Genomic DNA, 22433 nt, shown 5'->3' with positions numbered 1-22433 from the left:
TGATACAATACCTCTCTACAACGTGGAAGAAAAGAATTGGAGTAAAATACTGTTATTCCCACCAGGGGACGTTGACCAAACTAGTATCCCAGTAACAGTCGTTGCCACCGTCTACCACGGTGATTCTGTCAATTCGAGAATGATAAACTATAGGAAGTGCAGCTTCACGCTTTCAAAATAAAAACAGTTATCGCTGACACGGCTGGCTCCGAAGTCCACGCAACGCACAACCTGATAACGAGTATCCTGGGGATGGGTACATCAGGATCTTTTAATCCGCGTATCCCCCAATAATTTACGGCTCAATCGGCTAAGTAGTTAGTTTTTCATTGTAAATATGGAAGAAGGGCGAAAAAATGCTAATTAAATTTTATTTTGACATGTTACACCGGAATCTGCACTGCATCTGCATTGACTTATCGGATATTAAGAACAAGGCGCCACAAAACAGTTGCTAGGTACAAACCATTCTACCGGGTAGGTAACGTTGCATATTACGAATGTATGTTTAAGTTTGGGTAACAGCGTGAGACGTTAGCATCCCTGCATTTAATTGTATGTGAGGTATTGGTTAGCTTTTTAGTTTAAATGTTGGCCTAGACTCTTTTCTTCAGCAAACAGGCTAGCTTAAAGATATCAAAGCGGAATATTATTAGCTTGCACAACAAACATGCTGTAAACTACAGACTTAATTGATCGTTAGTACCACCACGGTAATAAGTGCACTCGTTAACTATAAATACATTTAACGCCATTTTTAGCTCACTATAGCTTATTGCTCGGTGCTTATGGCTGCATTGTGGTTGCCAGACAACGGAAATTAAAGTGGCAGTAACAGTATTTATTTGTCAAAGAATGATTGGACAGCACCTATTACTAATTGCAAGTTGAAACAGACTTTTCAGTACCTCTGTACATTTTGCAATTGTATAACAGACCCACGCATGAACACAAACACAACTTATGTTGCAGCATAAAATTATTTACTACTAAAGGTATGTTACAGTAAAAAAAAACAAGGACAAAAAAGAAAAGCCTTTTGCATTTATAATTCGTTTGACCGAAATCACTGGCTTGCTGTTTTTATCATTTCATTTCGATTTGTCGAGGTCTAGACCCACCATCACTTTTTTTTGTTGTGATGGGTTGGCGAAATTGGCGCAACCTTATGACAAGGTACTCAGGCGCCTAAATAAACATATTTCTGAAATGTGGCTGAATGTGAAGGTGATTTCCTTAGCGACATTCTACAGCGAACACTTATGAAGAGGAAGACTTACTGATAAAGGATGTCTCTTTGTTTTGTGCATGGGTAATTTGAAATTTGCCGTGTATTCTGATTCAGGGATAAACAAGTTGTCTCTAAAACACTACATTACAAAACCAAATGATTGGACATGTTAATTGGATTTATTCAAAGTTTATTTTAGATGGTGCACCACCACATCAGGAACTGCATATCTGCGGGTTGTTGAAATGTTTTCAGACCGTTGAATTGGAGATGTCCAAATCCTCTAGCCACCCCATTCACCATCATCAAGTATCACTCCCTGGCACTTTTTTTTCTGTAGGATTATGTTGAACAAAAATGCTCAACAGAAAATGACCTGAACTAAAAGATCACTGATCCCGTACCACTGATGAGGCTACCCTGCATAGTTCATGCTACGGAAGGACCTAACTGAACTAATTGAGCTGCACCGGCATTGAGGACTAAAGTCTTGCTTTGTGCAACCAATACCACACAGCAAAATCGCTAGAGTTAGACGAACACTGTGTAGTGTTAAATATAACACTAGAAACGTGTTTATATGTGTCCACACCAAAGAGTGTTAATCTGACACTTTTCAAAGTGTTAATTTTATCTTTATTATTATTTTTCAGAGTTATTTTTTTGTCATGCTAACAGTGTCAGAATAACACTGTTTACACCAGATTTCATCGAACACTGGAAATTTAACACTGACAGATTTATGTAGAAGTGTATTAAATAATGCAACAACAAAAAAAGTTCAATATCCAATCCCCATTTGTACTAATTTCCACAGATTTGTCTATTAATTTTCTTTTGTAATATATTTGTAGAATTGTAGATGTGCATGTATGCCATAATTTTATTTTTGTGATTTCAGGTGGTGCGTGGATACTTTTTTGCCAGGTAGCCATGGAAGATGAGCTGGAGCTCTTCATCAGAGAGCGTAAGACAAGAGTGGCCCAAGATAGAGCTAGTTTGCAGCAAGATCCTCCCTACATGGAAATCCAGGTGAGTTGGCATATTCTTCAAAACTGGGCTACACTTTTCAAACTATGACCTAATGACGATGATGCGTTAACAGTACACATTTGTCGTATACCGTCAACAGACAAACATTATGGAAAGCAGGCTTTACGATCAGGATTTTGGGGCAGATCACTAATTTCACTGATCTGGTCAATGACGTCATTGATCAAGCACCAAACTAGGACATTTCAGCCGATCACATATTTTGTTATTAGACTGTAATTGAAAGGTTGAACTCATTACTCTACTGTGTTTGTTTTTATTTATTTATTTTAATAGATGTGAGCCAATTAAAGTCATTGAATATATTTTGATTTTCATCTGACAGACAAAACCTCAAAAAAGCTATGAGCCCCTTCTCAAGGAGAACATCCCTCCCAGGTTAGCTGTGCAGGAAATAGGTACGTGACTATACAGTAATCCACATTGTTAGTTTTAGTTTTCTGTTATGTTTGTTGCAGTAAATTTAAAGAGGCCACATCTGTTTATTTGTCATGCATGCGTTTATAGCAGGTCTCCACGGTGGCAGTGCAGGGTACTCTCTATTCTTTAAAAGCACAAGTGTAGGGGTCGTGTGTTTTTTACCACTAGTTTATTCACAGACTCAAACAATGTTAACTCATTCACTCCCAGCCATTTTCACTGAAGCAACGCTCTTCGCTCCCGGCTATTTTACTGGATTTTGACTGAAGAAAGATTAGAGACTCTTCTTTCATCAGGAAAAAAAAAAGTGTATTTCTATCTGTTTTGGTTTTGCAGAAATTAGCATTAGAGTATAGCTAAGTTTCATCATTATTCACAAATCTGTTTTCAACATGGCCCTGGTTGATCTCTTATACTCTGCTACCAACTAGCATTGCTTCAACCGTTCTCTACAATTCTGAGGCTGCATCAAAGCCTTCTGTATGCTATAGCATAAAAAACCCACAAAAAAAGCGTATAAATACATCTTTGAGAGTATGGTAATATTTTATATAGAACGTATTTATACGTTTTTTGGGAGCAAATGAGCTAAACAATCTATCTGCATCACAATTAAAGCTTCAAACATTGAAGTTGACTATAAAGTTGGAACACCACGCAAAGAGAACAGCATGCCCAATTGTTGAGTCGAGCACAAAAAAAAAAAACATCCATGCGCAGCGACTATAGGAGCTGAGGATAGCCACTATAAAATGGTAAAATTGTATTTGTCTTGTTTTGAACCCCTTGCAATGAAGACAGTTAAAATATTAATTGGTGCATTTCTATCAGAGGAAAGCAGCATTGTGGGTCTTCCCCTCGGTGTGGAATACGAAAAGAAGAAAAAGAGGCTTCAGCATGAGCTTCGTATGGACTACAGACGCTACATTGCACAGGTGACAGATTTGTAGTGTTTTTATCCGTCATGATTCTTTCCAGTGACAATTCCCAGGTGCCTAAATACTGTAATGACATGCTTTCTGTGTTACATTTGACACTCTGTGGAGTGAAATATTCTCTGCTTGCACAGTTTTGAATAATGAGTTGATAATGCTGTGTTAGCAGGTATTTACCATTTGTTAAATAGCAATAACCATTTGTTAATACAGCAGCAACAACCAAGACAATTAAATAAAATAGTTATTGCTGAATACATTAAATTATATTAAAAATAAGTACGCTGATTAATTTGTAAACAAGGGAGACTCTTGAAGTTAAAAAAAACATGGGTAAGAATTTAAATGATTAATTTTGTATCATTAAAGAAAAAAATGTCTGTACATCACATTCCTCTTCCTCTAGCAAAATGGTGTCCTCAGACAACGCCCCCATTCACGGAGGGATGTAGGCACACTGACAGAAGTCCGTAAGGAGCCTCACAGAGTTCTTTCCCCTCCGGAAAGTCCCAAACACCAGGTCAGGCGAGAGATGCCCGTGGACCAGGAGTCAGAGTTGGAGCAGTACACCCAGGAAAAGCTAACAGGGGTCAGAAGTAGCAGACAATTGGGGCTGGACTGCAGTTATGAGAAGATGCAACACACAAAGGATGATGACAGGTAGTTAGAACACAAAGGGCCAAATGCACTAAGAATGTACTGCGTCCGCTGATAGCGCCATCATTTGCTCTTCATTTGCGCCAGCAGTTTACTCCCTCAATACGTCCTATTCACAAAGGATATTGCTCTAATTATATACTAGCGCAACACCCCCCCCCCCCCCCCCAAAGTTTGACAGATGATTTATCACATATGGCAATGCTTTGCGACAAAAACACCATAGCCACGTTTCCACCGCAGGAACTTCGGGGTAAATTTACTGGGCCAGCCCCGTATGTGTGCGTCTCCACTACAAAACTCCCGATGGGGCTTTCGTGCTGATTGGCTAAAAATTATTTAGTATAAAAAATTATCTTACCTTCATGCGCGACGATGATGCATTCTCGGCTTAAGTCTCTTCCACCAAAACAATTCTCTTGATAATCCTTTGCTTATTTTCGTTCCAGTCTACTGTTAGCCTTTTCAAATTCTTTATCTAGACGCTGTCTCCTCTCCCTCAAACCATCCATCCATCCCAAGTACATTTAAAAAAAAGCGGGGGGAAAGGGCAATCGCCACAAGTTTTTCTCTTTCCTCGTTGTTGTTCTGATTTTTGTGACGCTGTACTTGGGTGACGTCACAGAAACCGTCGCAACGCGATTACGTGTCGATCGAAACTCGTGACTTGCAAGTTGTAGCCACATTAGACAGTAGAAGGAAAAAGTCACAAACAAGTTTTTCCAATAAAAGTAGTTTTTTTTGCAGCGTAGGAAGCGCATATGCCGGTGAGTAATGTTAACATGCTTCTCTGTATACATTCCTGAAACGTTTTGTATGAATAGCTGTTTTTTTTTTTGTGATAAAAGTGCCGCGAGTAGCGCGCTAATTAGCATTGGCGAGTCAGACTGGATATCATGACGACTCCTTGCACATCTATAAATTTGAAGCAGAAATCATTGTTAATCAAATCATTATGAATCGAAAATCGATTCTGAATCGGATCGCAGACCCAAAAATCTGAATCGAATCGTGAGACAGTCAAAGATTTCCACTTTAAGTGCCATTAAGCTGTTGTGAGCTGAGAGGAATACAAAGACATCATTCATTCATTTAATGTCCACACTTAATGTATGTTCTTTGTGTATTTTAATTAAGTTTCGGATTTTTTTCCAGGGAGGAGAGGGAGATTATTTCAGGTTTTATCAGCAAAGGCAGGCGATCAAGAGCACAAAACAAAGCTGATGAAGCGGAATTTTCTACTGGCCTTTTAATTGGTAAAAATGACTTGCAGAATTATAGTTAATTTGAGCCTGTACCACCATGCAGCCTTGTGACCGGTAGTAGACAATTCTGAATAAAGTTATCAGAAAAACTTTTTTTTTTTCAGGAGAAAACGCTACCACTGAAACCTTACAAAGGAGGAAAGAGCGCTACAGAGAGGAGCTCCAGGAACAGATAGCCGAGCAATACAGAAACAAAAAGAGGCAAGCTCAGTTTTAACTGATTATTATGACATATTCTACTGCACGCAAACAAAATGTGCTCACATGTATAATGCTGGAACTACAATCACAAGGGAATATGGAGCCGTCTGTGAATGGACAAGTAGAAGTAGTAGTGTGCACTTTTGAATTATTGGCTCAAGAAAACCTACACCAGTAACTAAAAAAGCTTAAATCTGACAAATGTAAAAATCAATAACATCGATCATCATATCGCTTCTCATGAGGCTCGTGGGTGAGTTCCAGCTGACTTTGGGCGGGAGGCTTGGGGGACACAGTCTAGAGTGGTTGCTAGTCCACATATAGACAAAACAACCATTCACTCTTACATTTACAATGTAGTGTCTTGCGTAAACTGCGGTACTGAAAATTCCCATATTTTTCGGACTAATGTATACGTCATTCTTGAGTATAAATGTACCAAAAACTGCATCATGCAGAATAAAAACAAATAAACCTATAAATCAGTATGTATTGGTATTTTTTTATGACGCGTGGCATTTAAGATCAAAACAAAACTGCAAAATCCCAGCAAACGAAAACAAACCTATATGATTAACATTTGCCAAAAAAAAAAAGGGAAATGGAGGACTACAGAAATCACTATGTACTGTTATAAGGCTAAAATCAGTGGATTTGGACAATTTCAAATTAAACCATGGTTCTGAATGATGAATCATTTATCAAAATAGTCATTGATTGATTGATTGGAAAATTATTTTTCAATTAATTGTTGCACCGCTGATGTATTATATTTAACCACTTACTGTGAGCTGTGTCCTTTGTATAGGGAGAAAGATTTGGAGCTAAAAGTTGCTGCGACGGAGTCAAACGATCCAGAGAAACAGGTCAGCATATATCTGATGTAGGGTTGCACGATTTATTGTTTGTGATGTACTTGTGTGCAATAGTGACATCATAGCTGCAGCGATTTAAGAGGTAAATTAACTGAATTTAGGTCATCTAAATGCAAGGTTTGCAATGCAAGGTTTTTCTCCATAATAAATATGTCTGACGCATAGCAAATTATGCTTTACCACCTCAAAACATCTTGGTACACACATTATCAGTCTTTTTCGGTGTAGTCAATTACATCATCAGACAAATTCCCAGATGAGCTTGAGCTGTTCTGTCTTCAACGGCAGAAGTGCAGCCTTTCGAAGTCAATTGGCAATCGTAACTGGACAACGCTTCCTTTTTGTGAACATGTACTACAAAGCCATGGCTGTGGTTAATAACTGGCATTTGGCGGTAGTTAGTTAGGATCAGTTATCCTATGGCATTGGAACCGTTTACTCCAAAGCTTTGCTCATAATGAAATGCAAAAGAGCATATCCGCCTCCTGCTGAGTTTGTGAAAGAGGATCTTGACACAACCGATGATGAAATAGTACCGTATCTTCATCTCGTATCAAACAGCCAGGATTGGCACAAAACCTAGTGCGTCCCAAAATATAAATTTCTCAAAAATCATTGTTAAACCAGGGGAAGTTGTACGTAAATTGGTGAAGACCATGATGAGAAGTGATGGACTTGTCTGTCAGGGTAAGGTGCAAATTGGGGTCAAAACTAAAGGCAATCGCTAACTTGCCTTTACCCTTGTTGAGAGACAGATTGAAAAGTTGGTGCTTTCCATAGATTAAGTAGTGCATCCGCATTGGTCAGGAGTTCAATGTCTAAAAAAAAAATCCATTGTGTGTTATTTAATTTATCAAGCTCACATTTGTTTTGCCTACGGAAGAGGATTAGGGCCAGTGGAAAGAAAAAAAGGGTTGGCAGGATTCTCACATTATTCTCAGAAATCTGAATTTAAAGTGAGAATTCGTATTTGCCCAATGGGACATGGACGTGACCAGTTTTCTTTCTTTCTTTCTAGCTATCTATCTATCTATCTCTAATAAAAGTAAAAATACAAAAATAAACTAGATTCAAAAATAAATGTGGAAATAAATATATAAATAGAATTAATTATCAATTATCAATCAATAAAAACGCCCTGCTCTTATATTTATTTATTTTATACTGCAGACTCTGTCAGCATGAAATGTGTCATAAAATGTTATTTAATCCGTTTTTATTTATTTTTATTTTTTTGGCATTTTTTTGGTCCTCCTATACGTGACATGTTTGGTGTGCACGCGTGTCACTTCCCAGGCGTATTCTGTGCACATTACAAGTTGCGATTGTTTCTGTTACATGAATGCCCACGCAAAAAGATTGAACAAAAATTCATAATCACCAGTGTGAACGTTACGGAATGACATGTACACTAGGTCGTCATCTTCATGTCACAAAGCTTTTCAATGACATTTACTCTTGGTAATCATCTCCATGTCACAAAGCTTTAAAAGCAAACCTCTGCCAAAGTGATTGATAGAAATCTAATGAGAGATGTGTCAGGGAGACTGAGACTTTGAAAACACAAAGCAATGTCCGTGACAGACTAAAGCTACAGAAACACAGCCTGAAGTCTTTTATCTTGCATAAACAACCTTGGCAAGCGGAAAAGAGGTAATTTCCTTTGTGCCTATAAAAAGAAAAAAGCGTATGCTTCACGTTTCCGTTCTATGTATTGATCTTGTAATCAATCAATGCATTACATTTGTACTTAGTTTCCGATGTTTGATGACTGTACCGGTCTGTTGGTAGCACCATCTGAAAAATTCGTACCTGTACATTGAGCTGCGGGACAACTCAAATCCTAAGAACCCGCCTGTACTGTATAAAGCTGACGGCCACCGCAGTTTAGGTTTGTCCAAGCATTTGAATCCATGATCCAATAGAAAAACAACCAACACTACCTTTAAAAAAAAAAATAATAATAATAATAAAATTCTTATTTTTGGCATTTCTCAAATTTGATTGATTACATCATTTACCAATATAAAAACTGTTAGTCAATACTAAGTGGATCTTTTCCACAGTCCATTCGTTACATCTCAGAAACAAGGCAAAAATGTTAATTGTTTTCCAATGTAAAAGCAAATGTTTTATTTTGGTTCAACAGATAATCAGTAGTTTAAGGTAGCCATCTTAGAAAATCTGTCACTTATTCATAGCATTTTTGTTGTTGGTCTGTCTCCACTCATTAGCCCAACCAAATCAGGCAATTTGGACTGAGCAGGAGAAAAGATTCTCAGCTGTTGGGGCAGTCCATGTTGGGACAGAATGAATCATCATCCAGTTTACCTAATCATGACAAGGCTGCCGTTAGGGGCCGGCTGATGCCTCCACCGGATCAGCCCCTTGTAGGCTTTCAGTCCCCACTGCTTCAGTGCAGTGCAGATGGCTTGTCGCCTAATAGGCAGCCTGTTGGCCTCACCGTCCCCAGAGCTGTGGACACCTCCAGGTATATATTGTGTTTGTAGCCTTTGCTTTTTTCATGTCTGGTTGTTGGAACCATTTTTGGTATAAAAATTTGACTTCATGTTTATTAAGATAATCTGGTGGGAAAATCCGGGAGATATCTTTTTTTGACACGCTTGTCTCATTTTTTGTTCTAATTGTAATTTTTTGCTGTGTATCTAAAAAATCCTTATAATGTGCCATAATGATTAATTCAACTTTGTGGCATTCTGCAGAATTCCTTTGCTCCCTCCTCATCCCGCTCACATAGTTGGCGAAGCCTTCAGTGGTCCCTATCGAGACTCCCATTACAACTACAGCACCAGAAACCTGCTTGACCCAAACCTTGCCTACTGTGAGTACTAAATCCTTCTGTTGAATAGAGGACACTCTCTCATCTCAGCGACAGTAAGCTTTCAGCATTTATTTTTTAACATATCTCCCTATATAGATGGTCATTTGCCTTACCCTGTTGTGGGACTTCCCCTGCCTTGCTATAACATACCACCGGGAGGAGCTGTGCCCAGTCAGCTTGGTGACACAAGCCCCCAAAGTAGAAGCAGTTTCAATGAGTCCTCAATACAGTAAATATACTCTTTTCTTTTTATGTCAGTTTAGCAAGAGCACCAAATGAACATCATATTCTATTTTTTCTTTTTTTTATGATATAGTCATCTTTTATTATTTAACCCTCAGGCCTTGTTTGATTTTACTACCCTTTTTAGCTTGATCATTGGCTCTTTCAGATATTAAGAATATGAAATGTTCCTCCCTGTCCAAACATTGCTTTAAGTTTTAATCTGGTAGAAACTAATATGTTCCAGTTTTGAGTCTAGAATGAAGTTTAATGAAATGTAGAATGAGTTTACTCAAATTGTAATGAACATTGCTTAAATAGTTTTTTTTGTTTTTTAAAGAAAAAAGGATGCAATGGTGAATGCAAATGGCCTGTATAGAGCCCAGAGGGTTAAATAGTTGGGTATCACCTAGGGCTGCTATTACACTTTATTTTAATAGTGAATTCATCTGTTGGTTATTTTGTCAATTAATCCAGAAGGTTTTTTTATGTCTTAATTTCCATCATTGTATTAAAAAAATGATCTTATTTCAAATTGGCAGTGCAGAAAATCCACAGTCCGTTCGTTACATCTCAGAAACTAGGCAAAAATGTTCATTGTTTTCCAAAGTAAAAGCAAATGTTTTGTTTTGATTCAACAGCTAATCAGTCCACTTTTAATATTTAGTATTGAAGCTGAAATTCTGAGCATTTGGAGAATTTTTAATTAAATAATGTATCTAAATAATTCATTGATTAGAAAAAACTTTTTTTTATTTAATTAATTGTTGATTAATCAATTACCGGTAATCATTGCATCTAGTATCACCAATGCATTTGAGTTAAGATACTGTACATGTAAGTACCATTTTATTAACTCTTCTGGAAATCATTACTGTAAATCAATAGGTTAAAAGTACTAGAGCAGTAAAATGGAAAAATTACCAATGGCCTTTGCAGTGTAATTTGTGTTCTTCCTGGCAGGCCTAATACTGAGAGTATTACAACAGCCCCCAATACTGGGCTGTTCCTTCCAGAGAGGCCCGGATCAACCAGGGAAAGGACTTTGAACTATGCAGATGCTTTGAAAAAACAGGTAAGTTGTACTTTAGAAATAATATTTCCACAAAAACAGTTACACATTATTGTCACAATTTCTTTGTGACATTCTTCAATCGATGGTCTGTTTCACCTTATAAATTGGTTCTTCTTTTCATATGCTACACACACACTGATTACAGTCAAAAGTTCTGATTAGTGGTGAGAGGACATGCATATTTGTATCTTCTGTCTGTACATGAAATTCCATGGAACATTTTTTTTTAATAGCAAGTATTTCTTTCTGTAGGCACAGACAGACACTTAATACAGTGTGCATGTATGCATGCCTGCAGTCATGAAATCTCTTCTATATGCATCTTATGATGACATGCAGGTGTATTTGTTTAAATTTTCACACAAATTGACTCATACAGTGTGCATGTATGCATGCCTGCAGTCATGAAATCTCTTCTATATGCATCTTATGATGACATGCAGGTGTATTTTGGGAGATTGTAGGCTACAGATGAAATCTTTTCTTTTCATTTATTAAACTTAACTTTAAGGTCCATTGTGGTGTTTGTCACTTTTTTACTTGTGACTGCCACCTCTGGCCTATAGCGTAACTGCAGCCTCTGTGTCAAGCTCGTGCATGGCAACACTCCACACTGAAAGGAAGAAACAATCTGATAAGCACAGTTGCAGTTAAAAAGTCAGGGCTCTTTGTACTCATCTGGGCAATGGTGGAGCATGCATGATGTCGAACAAGCTTTAACATTAACATTTGAAACTCCACAATGCATCTTTAAAGGACTTTATATATAGTATAGTTAGCAGTCGCACTGTGTCCCAATGTTTTATTGAGCCAAGGCACTCATTTTACAAAAATCTTACCGTACACTACTAGACACAAATACTGAAATAATGATTTTGTTTAAATTTTCACACAAATTGACTCATTCAGTGTCAAATATGTTTAATTCAACACAAAACTGATATACTTTATGTCACTGGCATAGATAGATAGATGAGCAAAGAGGAATAATTTTTTGACAAATTAAGTGAAATTGGATTACTTCCCATAGCACCCTGATCTTGCAAAGCACACTCGGGTAACACGGCACCTTGGTTGGAAATCACTGATCTATTGATTCTGAAAGACCAACATCACGGCTTTAAAGTAATATAATTTGAAATTCCACGATGAATAGGACTATGGCTTTTTTTTTTTTTTTTGCTTCTATTGTAATTACAAGGGCTTTTTTTCTAGACTGTGTGGAATTAATTAAATATACCGTATATGGCCATCACATACTGTATGAAAATGTGAAATGGTTCAAGAGAAGTCTGAAGATGTTTGGATTCATTCATTCATTGCATCTTAGTTTGTGACATGTTGGCAGAACGGTGCCAGGGAAAGGAGCAGCGAGCTATTGAGCAAGGTAAAAATAGAGTTACGACCAGCCCTATATAAAACTTGGATCCCCAGTTATGACGACATGTATTTTTTAGATGTAGTTGTTATACTGTCAGATGTTAAATGCTCCCATGCCACACCAAACCTGTTCCTACCCTCCTTTGTATTTTCTGTAGTACGTCTCATCATTTGTGTTGTAGGGACCCTATTTTTGCCTGAGAGCCTGTTCCACAGTTTTCACTATCTCTCATTAATACAGTAAATGTAATGAACGTCCTTTCAAAATATTTTTTTTTCCTTTTTTCTTTTTTTATCTCAAAGAGATTATTAGGTTATTTTCTGGATCCTGCTAGTGTCCTGGGAAAAATATGTATCTTGTGTTTGGAGTAGTTAGCACAGAAATAGTCTTTTATTGTCCAATGGTAATTCTGCTGTATACATTCATTCATTAATATAGGTAAGTTGCCATTATAGTAGTACATTTGATTTATTATTTACAGTACTGTATTTGGTCAGATGGAATAGAAAAAAATCTAGCCTACGTATCAATGAAGTATCATCATTTGATCAAAAGTAGCACTGCAGGATCATCTGACTAAAAAAAGCACTGTTCTTATTTTTGATTTTAAGATTCAGGAGAAGCAAGAGCGAAAGCGTGTGGAGAGGGAGGAGCAGGAGCATTACGAGGCCAAGGTCGCGGCCGACATGAAGAGGCATCAGCCTTGGGGTCGAGGTGGAGGTGGAGCCCCACTTAAAGACAGTACAGGAAATCTCATTGGTGTGTCCTACTGTTAACCTCGTAGCTTTGCCTTATAATACACAATTTGATGACTGCACTACACTGATTTGCGCACACATAAGAGTAAACCTTTGTTTTCTTGTGACCAGCTGACCTCAAGAAGATGCACAAGGTGAATGAAGATGCCCACAGTAACCCAGGGTGCCGACAGAGAACCCCAGCTATGATGGCCACCTGCCCAACTGAGCACCCTGAGCCCAATAGCAGGACCTCTGGTACTGTAGCAATAATGCTGTAAAGGAAATGTGCATAATTTCAGAAAGAAACTCCCAAAAGCAAACCATTAGTAAAGGCCAGTCAGTAGATACTGTTGAGAGCTATAAATTTCTTGGGACGATCTTGGACAATAAGTTAAATTTTACTTTATTTTATAAATCATACATTGAATCTGTGTTGACTATCTCTCTTCTCTGTTGGTTTGGCAATGTTAACACCAAATCAAAAAATGGACTGAGCAAAATAATTAATACAAGCAGTAAAATATTGGGAGTTCATCAAAGCTCACTTAGAGAACAGGCAGGTATCGAGGAAAGCCAATGCCGTTCTTTCGGATGACTCCCATCCTTTATACCTTGAGTTTGAGATGTTGCCGTCTGGATCTCGGTTTAAATTTCCGGGAATTAAAAGCAACAAGTACAAGCATTCCTTTTGTCCCTTCAGCCATTTCTCTCTTGAACTCCGGTCGGGAGAGGAGTTGTACTTGATTGACAGTTTTTATTGATTTTTATTGAATTGCTTGATTTGTTATGAGTATTCTATATATACAGAAATTGCTGTTTGCACTTCCCCGTCATGTATGGGCGTTGCTTCGGTTGTGTTGATTCTTGTGCCAGTATACACTGTATTTTCTTAAACCTTCTATGTTCTTAGTTCTTTATGTTTTGTTGGTTTTAAATGTTGTTGACTGCTTGCTGCAACAATAATTTCCCTACGGGGACATTTGAACTTGTACTTGATTTTGATGCTTTTCGACATGACCTCTGCTAAATGGTGTCATTTTCCCCAGACCCCAAATTTAGACCTGCGCAAGTACTTTTCATCTTGCATGTAAAACTAGTACATTTTCTGAATTAAATAAATAAATAATTATTAGTATTTTATTTACCATTGTTCATGAATATTATTTATTCCTGACAAACATCTTCTCCGCATTTCAGCCCATTTATCAATAACAGTGGAAATGTGGATATTTACTTCTCAAGTTGATCTACAGTGTACGCCCTGAAATTTTATATTTTCCTTTTATTTCTGTACATCTGAAATCCAAATTGATCTTTTAAATGAAGAAGAAGGAAAAAACAAATGCAGATGAGCAATATTTTGAAGGTAATTTCATTATGCAGGCCACCAGATACACAAGTTGTTTGAAGATGCCCAGAGCAGCCCAGAGCAGCAAGAGAGAGCATCAGCTGTTGTTTCAGCCAGCTCAGATCAGAATCCCAACGACAAGACTTCTGGTACTGAATCAGAGATAAGTATCAATGGCAATCAAGCTGCAACGCGAATGTTTATACAATCTTTTAGGCATAGCCTTCCTCTCCAGAAAATTACCGTGTGATCATGCTTGAAATACATGTACATTACAAATATTCTGTCAAGAATATATGCTGTTAAAGATGCATTGCGGAGGTTGTCACTTTTTTTTTTTTTTTTACTCGCGACTGCCACATCTGGCCTAAAGTGTAACTGCAGCCTATGTGTCAAGCTTGTGCATGTTGCACTTCTGTCCCCCCAGTTTTCTTTGTGCCTGAGCTGCAGTTTGGGACGTGCTTGAAGGCTCTTTTTGTGTATTTTTTCCCCCCCTCCAATTTCCATCCAATAGGCCAAGTCTTTTGAAATCAAGAGGCCGCCATATTACCACTCCCAAGAAATGTTTCTGGCCGTACGATCCTATACGTTTACAGTATCGAAATCGAAGAACATTTGAGACAGTACTTAGTAGAAACAGCATGATTTATGATGTTTTAAATTCGCTAAACATAAATAAGAAGACTTCAGATATTTTACAACTTTCCTTAAATCCATGTATAAATTATATTCTTAACTCATTCACTCCCAGCCATTTTTACTGAACTCCCTTCATTGTTTTACTGGATTTTGACAGATTTTGCAAGGCCCACAGAATATTGTGTTCTATTGCTATAAAAACATGTAATCTACCAAAAGAAACAGTCTCTTCTTTCATCAGGAAAAGTATATTTCTGTTTCCGTTTTGCAGCAATTAGCATTAGAATATAGTTAAGTTTCATCATTATTCACAAATCTATTTAGAATTGTGAGTAGTTGAGTTTTTTTTTCAATATGGCCCTGGTTGATATATTTTGCTTTGCTGCCACCTGCTGGCCATTTGTGTAATAACCACCATTTCTTCAACCGTTCTTTGCAGTTGAGAGGCTGCATCAAAGCCTTCTGTATGCTCTAGCATAAAAAAACGTATACATACGTCTTTGGGACACTTAAAACATTTAAAATCTGAATATATTTATACGTCTTTGGGAGCAAATGAGTTAATGATGTTTACAGGAGGAAACTTTTGTATTTTCTAATAAAAAACTATACCTGTAATTCAACAAAAGATGCCTCTGCCAAATCTAATATTGGGGTCTAAGGAACTGAGCGATAAAAAGGGGGTCTTCAAAGCAGCACATACCATCCACTTAAAAAAATAGTGACCACCCCGCAAACCACTGCCCTATTTTAAGAGCCTATGAGCTGTATATGTCTAATCTGTACGTATAGTATATACAGTAGTCTGCTCGGGAGATGGGAGTGGTAAGATGGCCACCCTGTGGCTTCAATGGCTTGCACGGGCATGTATGGGCTATACTCATCTGGGCATTGGTGGAGCATGCATCATGTAGAAAAAAATTTAACATTTTAAACTCTGTAATGCAAATTTAAGCAGTGCCACGCCCCCTCACCAAATTGCAGCCTTTGTCATTTAAAAATTACATTTGATATTGATTTGAATTTGATTGATTGTTTGGTTTTATACACAATATAAATTTTATGCTGATTTTTTTTTTTTGTCCCCCCCATGTTCCACCCAAGTTCAAACACCCCAGTTTGCCAGGGGCAGTGTGTTTACCAACCAGCCTAGACCGCAGCAACCCGATGAGCAAGACAAGTACAAAGCTGACCTGAAAAAGCAGGTATCTCTTAAAGCGCCGTTGGTCCAGTATGAGTTCTGATACTTTGTCTTCAAACGGCAAGCTCAACATTGAGAGCTGATTTTAGTTATTTGTCCTAAAAGACCAATTGTGAGTGCCATTTTGCTGCACTACACACAGATTTGGATGTTGGTCACATTATTTGACGATCATGTGTAGACGGTTGCACCCAAATTTGTATTGCTGCCCATCTAGTGTTTAGATACAGTTTAAAATCATCCACCATTGCAATGCCTGCCACAAGCGGGAAGCTCCACTTGGTGTATCTCGATAAAGCTGGTTTCGTATTTGAAATTTTGTTCAAGAGATTTTAACCCGCCTCTGCTTTCAGATTGAGGACAAGCTGAAAAGACAGGCAGAGGAGAGGGAACGTAACAGACTGGATAATGAAAAATTAGAGAGGAAGGTGGCAGAGCAGATGGCTCTCATCAAGGAGGAGTATGAAGAAGAAGAACAGAAGAAGAAACAGAAAGCGATACAGGTCGGGTGCTTTTTGTACAAAGGCACAATGTCAAACAAAACTTAAATTATGGATCATTTTGTGGGGTGGGTGAAATCTGCATTACAGGAACAAGCCAAAAAACAGCAACAGCTTCACATGGCAGAACAGAGGAAGATGGAAGCAGAAAGAAAGAGGACTGAAGAGATGGAGAAAGAAGTGCAGATGAACCAACGTGAGCAAAATAATCATGCACGGGTACGAAGTATAGTATAATAGAAAGAAAAATGTGACATTTTGAAAGTGTCACAAAGAAATTCACTCGAGATACAAATGACATTTTCCCCTGTGTCTCATATGTATCATTTACCCTGTGACTGACTTCAGGTCCACCGGGAGTCGTCCGCTCCAGTTCCCACTGTGCAGAGGAGGACACGGTCTCCCGTTGTTGCGAGCCGTCACTCTACTGCTCCGCTGTCTGAGAGTCTCACACATGCGTGTACAAACCATATAATTGTAAGCCTGTGGACATGATTCTTGGCTGAGCCAGATTGGTTTTTTTTTTCTTATAAAGCAGAAATGCCTTTAAGTCTCACAAGATTCTCTTTCTACTCGGAAATGTGACCCTTCCACTTTTTCTATTTATGTCTTCAGGAGCAATCTTTGTCTGGTTGCCGGTCACCCCCTGTCCCCGCTTGTAGGAATCAACTACGAGCTGCAGGTACATACACACACACACATCATTTATTTGACACTTATCAACTGCTTTGCATCCATCAAGTAGTTCAACTCCCTTGAGGGTCCAATTTAGAACTGTATTCAAGGCCCTTCTATTTTATCTAAATGGGAACTTTCCATAGTATTCCGCTTTCATTCACATAAATGCACACTTACACAAAGAGGCTTACAGTAATTTCTAGCCTATAAGGCGCACCTGACTATAAGCCGCAGGTGTTTTGATGTTACCGCACCGGGTTCCCGCGACTTTCTTTTCCATAATGAGCGCGCTAATTGTCTCGCTCTCGTATTGTCTCTCCTACTGTATTTGGGCTCACTTGGTTTATTTTGCTCTGCCTGAAGCTCTTGCGCTTCCTTTATAGTGCGCCCCCTTGTGATCTGATGGATAAACCGCACCTTTATATTAGCCGCAGGGTCGAATGCAAGTGAAAAAAGTAGCGGCTTATAGTCCAGAAATTACTGTATATTATTATTATGTGCATTAAATAGCCATTACAAAGTGTTTTGGCCATGCGCGTAGTGATATCTGGTCACAAGTAGTAACCTGCAGTACATTCTAAAAAGAGAACTGTTGAACCAATTTAAGATTAAACAGAATTGAATCTTAATAAAATTACTTTGAGTGGTAACACACAATTGAATTCATTCGTATGTGGCTTAATTTCAGAAAACAACGACCGATCGTTATCAAAATTCACATGCACATATCTACGTAAGCCCACAGAAATCTCTGAAAATATGAAAGCGATCGACACAGTATTTTGGATTTTATAGGTATTTACTGTCTTGCTCTGCATAGGTGCGCACATCTGTCACGTCGCTTAATGAGAAAAATGCTTAATGTCCATCAAACCCAAACTATTGAGCTGATCATATTGCTATTTTAAGAGATTGATATGGGCCTGACTTAGAGATGTGCATGTCAATTTTGGTAGGGATTGGTCATAGTTAACACGTTAAAGCTTTTTATAGTGAGCGCATCTATGTGGAGGAAGGCTGAATTGAATGCCAATATAATCCAAAATACTGTGGCGATTGTTTTTATATTTTCAGAGGTGGAACTGGGCATAAAACGTAAAAATATGTGGGTGAATATTAGTGACCATTCATATAAGTTTTCTGACCTTAGGTGACATACGCGCACATGAAGCGATTTTTCATGAGTTTTCTCGTGGAAAATGCATACCCTTTCTTCATTCTTCTTTTTTTCCTGATGGAGTTTTCTTGTACTATGCTAGTTTCCACATCGGCAAAGGTGATTTGGGGCAAATGCTTGCGATAGTGTACAATATACTCTGCGATCCATCTTGCTTCTAGCGCTAAATATAAGGACCGGAAGTTGAGCGCCGCAATCGTGACATATTTTAATTTTTTTGTGAAAAAAGTCAATTTATTGTCCATGTATTGTTTCTGTTTTCAGTTAGTAAACATGACGTGTACAGTGAACTGTCAGCATTGCGTCGGCAGCTTCGCGCTGAGCAAAAACGACTTGAGACTGATCTGCTGCAGGGGAGTTGTGATGAATTGGACTCCCTAATGGCTGGAAGGTCAGAATCGTTATATTTTTTATTCATCATCAAATATTGATCTTAAGAAGAAGAAAGAAAAATGATACAACTTTAAAAAGCAATTGCACTGCTGTGTCTTTTTTTTTCGTAATGCATTGCCAATGTATTTGGATCGGGACTCGGTATCGGCAGATGCTTAAGTTAAAACCAAAGACTCAAGACTCGGGTATCAAAAAAGTGTGATAGGGACATCCCTACAATTGGTTCCGTTCTTTTAGTGTTGAAAAATAGAAACATATCTGATTTTTTATTTCATATCCTGTTTCAAGCGAAAAGGAGTTAAGAGAATGCTTGTTAATGAGAACAAGCAATGACCTCTTTGATAGACCAGACCGCAATATCCTAATATTGTACTTAGCTAGAAGAAGACTACTTGGAGTGCTTACCAGCTGCATTTCCATGAAACATCATTGGCTGAAATGAATAATGAACCATGGTAAAATATTATAAAGCAATGCTAAAATGACTGATAACGTTGTTGTTTTTTGTCTAAATAGTCATGATAGTCAATTATGTGATGAATAGGTGGTTACCTGTGTAAATTTAGTTCTAAATTGATTGTATAAAATGTTCCTCCTGTTCATTCATTAACACAGAAAAGCACGTCCACAAGCGGATGTTTTTAATATGGCAATGCTGCGGCTACCAGCTCCGGTTCGGAAGTCCCGCTCCAGAAACATGGAACCAAGGAATCTGCTGCAAATTCATGACTCACTTCAGCTCAATTACACAGGTTGATAAACATAAGCTGTTAATTGCTTTCCTTCCAGAATCGCTGATAATGACACCAAATTACCGCTGACTGGTTTGTATGTGCATGTCAGATTGTGAATCCAGGCTCGGCGCCATCGATGTTGAGAGGATGGAGAGAGTGGGTGGGGCCAGCAGGAGGAGGCGTGCCTACAATGATCCGCATCAGAAGCTCAGTAGCCAGAGATCCACATACACAAATGGTTAGAGAACAGTGGGTTTTTTTTAAATTCCACTTGACACTACATGCAACTGTGCCACAGTCACGAAGGAGGGAATTTCTATAAATTGTATGCGATTGCATGCTTCTCAAATAGGGAAAAAGTTGTTGTCTAAACGTGAAAGATGCAAGCCGATTTTTGTATGTGTAAATGGGATCCATTTCATAAAATGTATTTTCTTGTTTTACAGACTATTTTGATGTGTACTCTACTCACCAAAACAAACTGGTGAGCGACAAATAATTGCTTTGTCATTGTCAATATGTCTCATGTGAACTTACTGGACACTCACTGTTGGCGTGGAGTTGTGAATGGGGGGTGTCTGTGTTTCAGGAGAGCATGATGGGGCGACGTGCAAGAGGCTCTCTCCTTGAGTCGGATAGCGCTTTTCTTGGTAAGAAAGCTGATCAAATTAAAGTATTGTTTCAAGATCTAAAAGCAATATTTTCCACATCATTAGTGGAATAAATCAAGTGTGTGCTGTGGTTAGGGTAGACCAGGGATCAGCAACCTTTTTTCTGTCAAAAGAGCCATTTTAAGCCAGAGGTGGCAAAAATTCAGGTCCAGAAAGTAAAAACCCTGCCACAGTTTGGCTCTAGCACCAGATGCTAGCTCCCATGGTCCATGTTTACCTGCTAGGAAGCTAGCTAGCTTGCATCAATGGCTAGAGCCAAACTGTGGCAGGGTTTTTACTTTGTGGACCTGGATTTGCCACCTCAGCAAATAAATAACAAAAAACGTTTGTTATGTACATTTGAAGATTGTGATGATGGAAACTGTGTTAGTGTAATGAACTGAGGGCCCAAGAGCTTATTAGAGCTGCACCATAACACAAAAATATGCAGCATCCAATGCTAAAATGCATTTTTTTCTACCTTTCGTTTTTGGATTTTTTGCTTTATTTATATATTAAAAAAATATTACAAAGTATTTTTTAATTTTGTAATTTTTCATAAATTTTTAGACTTTCCTACCTTTCTGTCAAATTTCTGATCATTTTTGGGTCAATTTTAATGGACATGTTCTGCCTTTCCTTCCCTTTTTTGTTGTTGAAATTTATGGCAATTTTTTGACATTATCCCTGCCATTTTTTGGGCTATTAATTTTGTGACATTTTTGGAAATTTGTGGACATGTTATGGTAATTTTCGGGATTTATTTTGTTTTGAGACATTTTATGGTTACTTCGGGAATATTTTCTTTTCTGTGTTTTATAATCAATTGTATTACATTTTTGGCACCTTCATGGACATTTTATGGTCATGTTTTGGACTTTAGGTCATTTTAAAAACTTTTCATCTACCTTTCATCTCTTTTTTCCTGACAACAAAATTTTAACTCTGACATTTTTTTTTAAATCTGAAATTGAATCATTCATTCATTTAAAGAATATTTTATCCCAAAAAAATAATTATCGGGGGAAAAAAATTGTACTAATTTTTGAAGAGATCCCCAGGAGAGGGACTAAAGAGCCACATGTGGCTCCAGAGCCGCAGATTACAGACCCCTGGAGTAGACAAATTTCTGGTTTTGGGTGTTTTCAGCCCCGTTGGGAGATGCTTTTCCTGTGCCAAGATCCCCAAGGGCTGAGGAGAAAATCCAGATGTCAGCACGGGAGAGGAGGCGGCTGACCAAACAGACCCTGCAGTCCCTGGTGCTCCTCTCTATACTTTACCCATGTTGTTCCTCTCACTGTCCCTGTGACTTAACGTACTGCTACCATGTTTAGGAGCCTTACTCATTGTGCGTCCTCTGTTGGTTAGGAACTAGACAATCCCATCCTCTCAGGTAGCAGGCATCAGGAAGAAGCGGAGTCAAGCAGTGAGGACAAAAGCCAAGAAAAGATGTCCCCCTGTCGTGGTGGCAACACATCGGGTAACGCTTCTGTCATATTGAAAAATGTTCAAAGCTTTGTGTAAACACAACGAGTGACTACTCGCTGATTTCCAGGAACACCGGACCTGTCCGATGATGACTTGTTACCTCCTCAAATTTCTCACCTCACTCACAACCGTCAAAATTCAATAGAATCCTTCTCAACTGATCCCTGGATGCGACCAGGTACTTCAGAAACGTTCAAATGTTTAGGAGGATCAGCGAAGAGGGACCGTTTGACAACGTAGGAGCCTATTACTTCTGTCACTGATGTTCGGGATTAATGTATGACAGAAGAATTGGGTCCGTGTTAATGTTTTTAGGTTGGTGTCAACTTTCAGTGACTTTACAGGGTTACTTTTTATTTAATAATTTACTTTTGCAATGTATTGATACAATGTTTTGTAATAAATTATTCTTACGGATGTTTTACGACTGGTTTATTTCAAATAAAAATGTTATCTTACATGAATGAGTCTCAGGCAGCGGAACGTGGGAGCAAAAGAAGTGAGGGGTTGCATGTATTTTTATTATAATCACTCGAGGGGAAATTCAATTTACAATGCTCTGACTTAATGAGAAACAAAGCACAAGCAGTGCCTTGCTCAAGGACACTTTTGATATTAGGATACAGAGCCAAGCCAATCAAGCAAGACAGTGGCATTGATTTGAAAGCGCAATTTTTAACAAGTCAAGTCTGTAGGAGTGCCTTGTTGCCAACTGACCGCAAAGCTGC

General features: G+C 38.3%; 1 protein-coding gene across 3 annotated transcripts; it reads left to right on the top strand.

The window, feature by feature from the left end:
* Positions 1-420: 420 nt before the first annotated feature.
* LOC147168256 (centrosome and spindle pole-associated protein 1-like) lies at positions 421-22122 on the top strand. Of its 3 annotated transcripts, XM_086085670.1 has the most exons (29): positions 421-477; positions 2133-2263; positions 2610-2682; positions 3536-3639; positions 4046-4299; positions 5452-5552; positions 5666-5762; positions 6571-6628; positions 8872-9128; positions 9361-9479; positions 9576-9708; positions 10665-10776; positions 12107-12163; positions 12769-12916; positions 13027-13152; positions 14281-14394; positions 15989-16089; positions 16439-16588; positions 16676-16804; positions 16934-17062; positions 17201-17267; positions 18705-18831; positions 19449-19585; positions 19677-19805; positions 20014-20051; positions 20157-20217; positions 21367-21476; positions 21586-21697; positions 21773-22122. In XM_086085670.1, exons 2-29 carry the CDS (start codon positions 2165-2167, stop codon positions 21943-21945), a joined length of 3315 nt encoding a protein of 1104 aa, XP_085941796.1. In that variant the 5' UTR covers positions 421-477; positions 2133-2164; the 3' UTR covers positions 21946-22122. The 3 variants fall into 3 exon arrangements, with proteins under 3 accessions (XP_085941796.1, XP_085941797.1, XP_085941798.1); XM_086085671.1 differs by lacking the exon at positions 12107-12163; XM_086085672.1 differs by lacking the exons at positions 21367-21476; positions 21586-21697; positions 21773-22122 and having other exon boundaries at positions 20129-20217.
* The last annotated feature ends 311 nt before the right edge of the window (positions 22123-22433 follow it).

The sequence above is a fragment of the Leptonotus elevatus genome, chromosome 9, assembly GCF_054856555.1.
Source record: "Leptonotus elevatus isolate MCC_2025b chromosome 9, RoL_Lele_1.0, whole genome shotgun sequence".
NCBI classification, from domain to species: Eukaryota; Metazoa; Chordata; class Actinopteri; order Syngnathiformes; family Syngnathidae; genus Leptonotus; species Leptonotus elevatus.
This window is presented reverse-complemented; position numbering and strand designations above follow the sequence as displayed.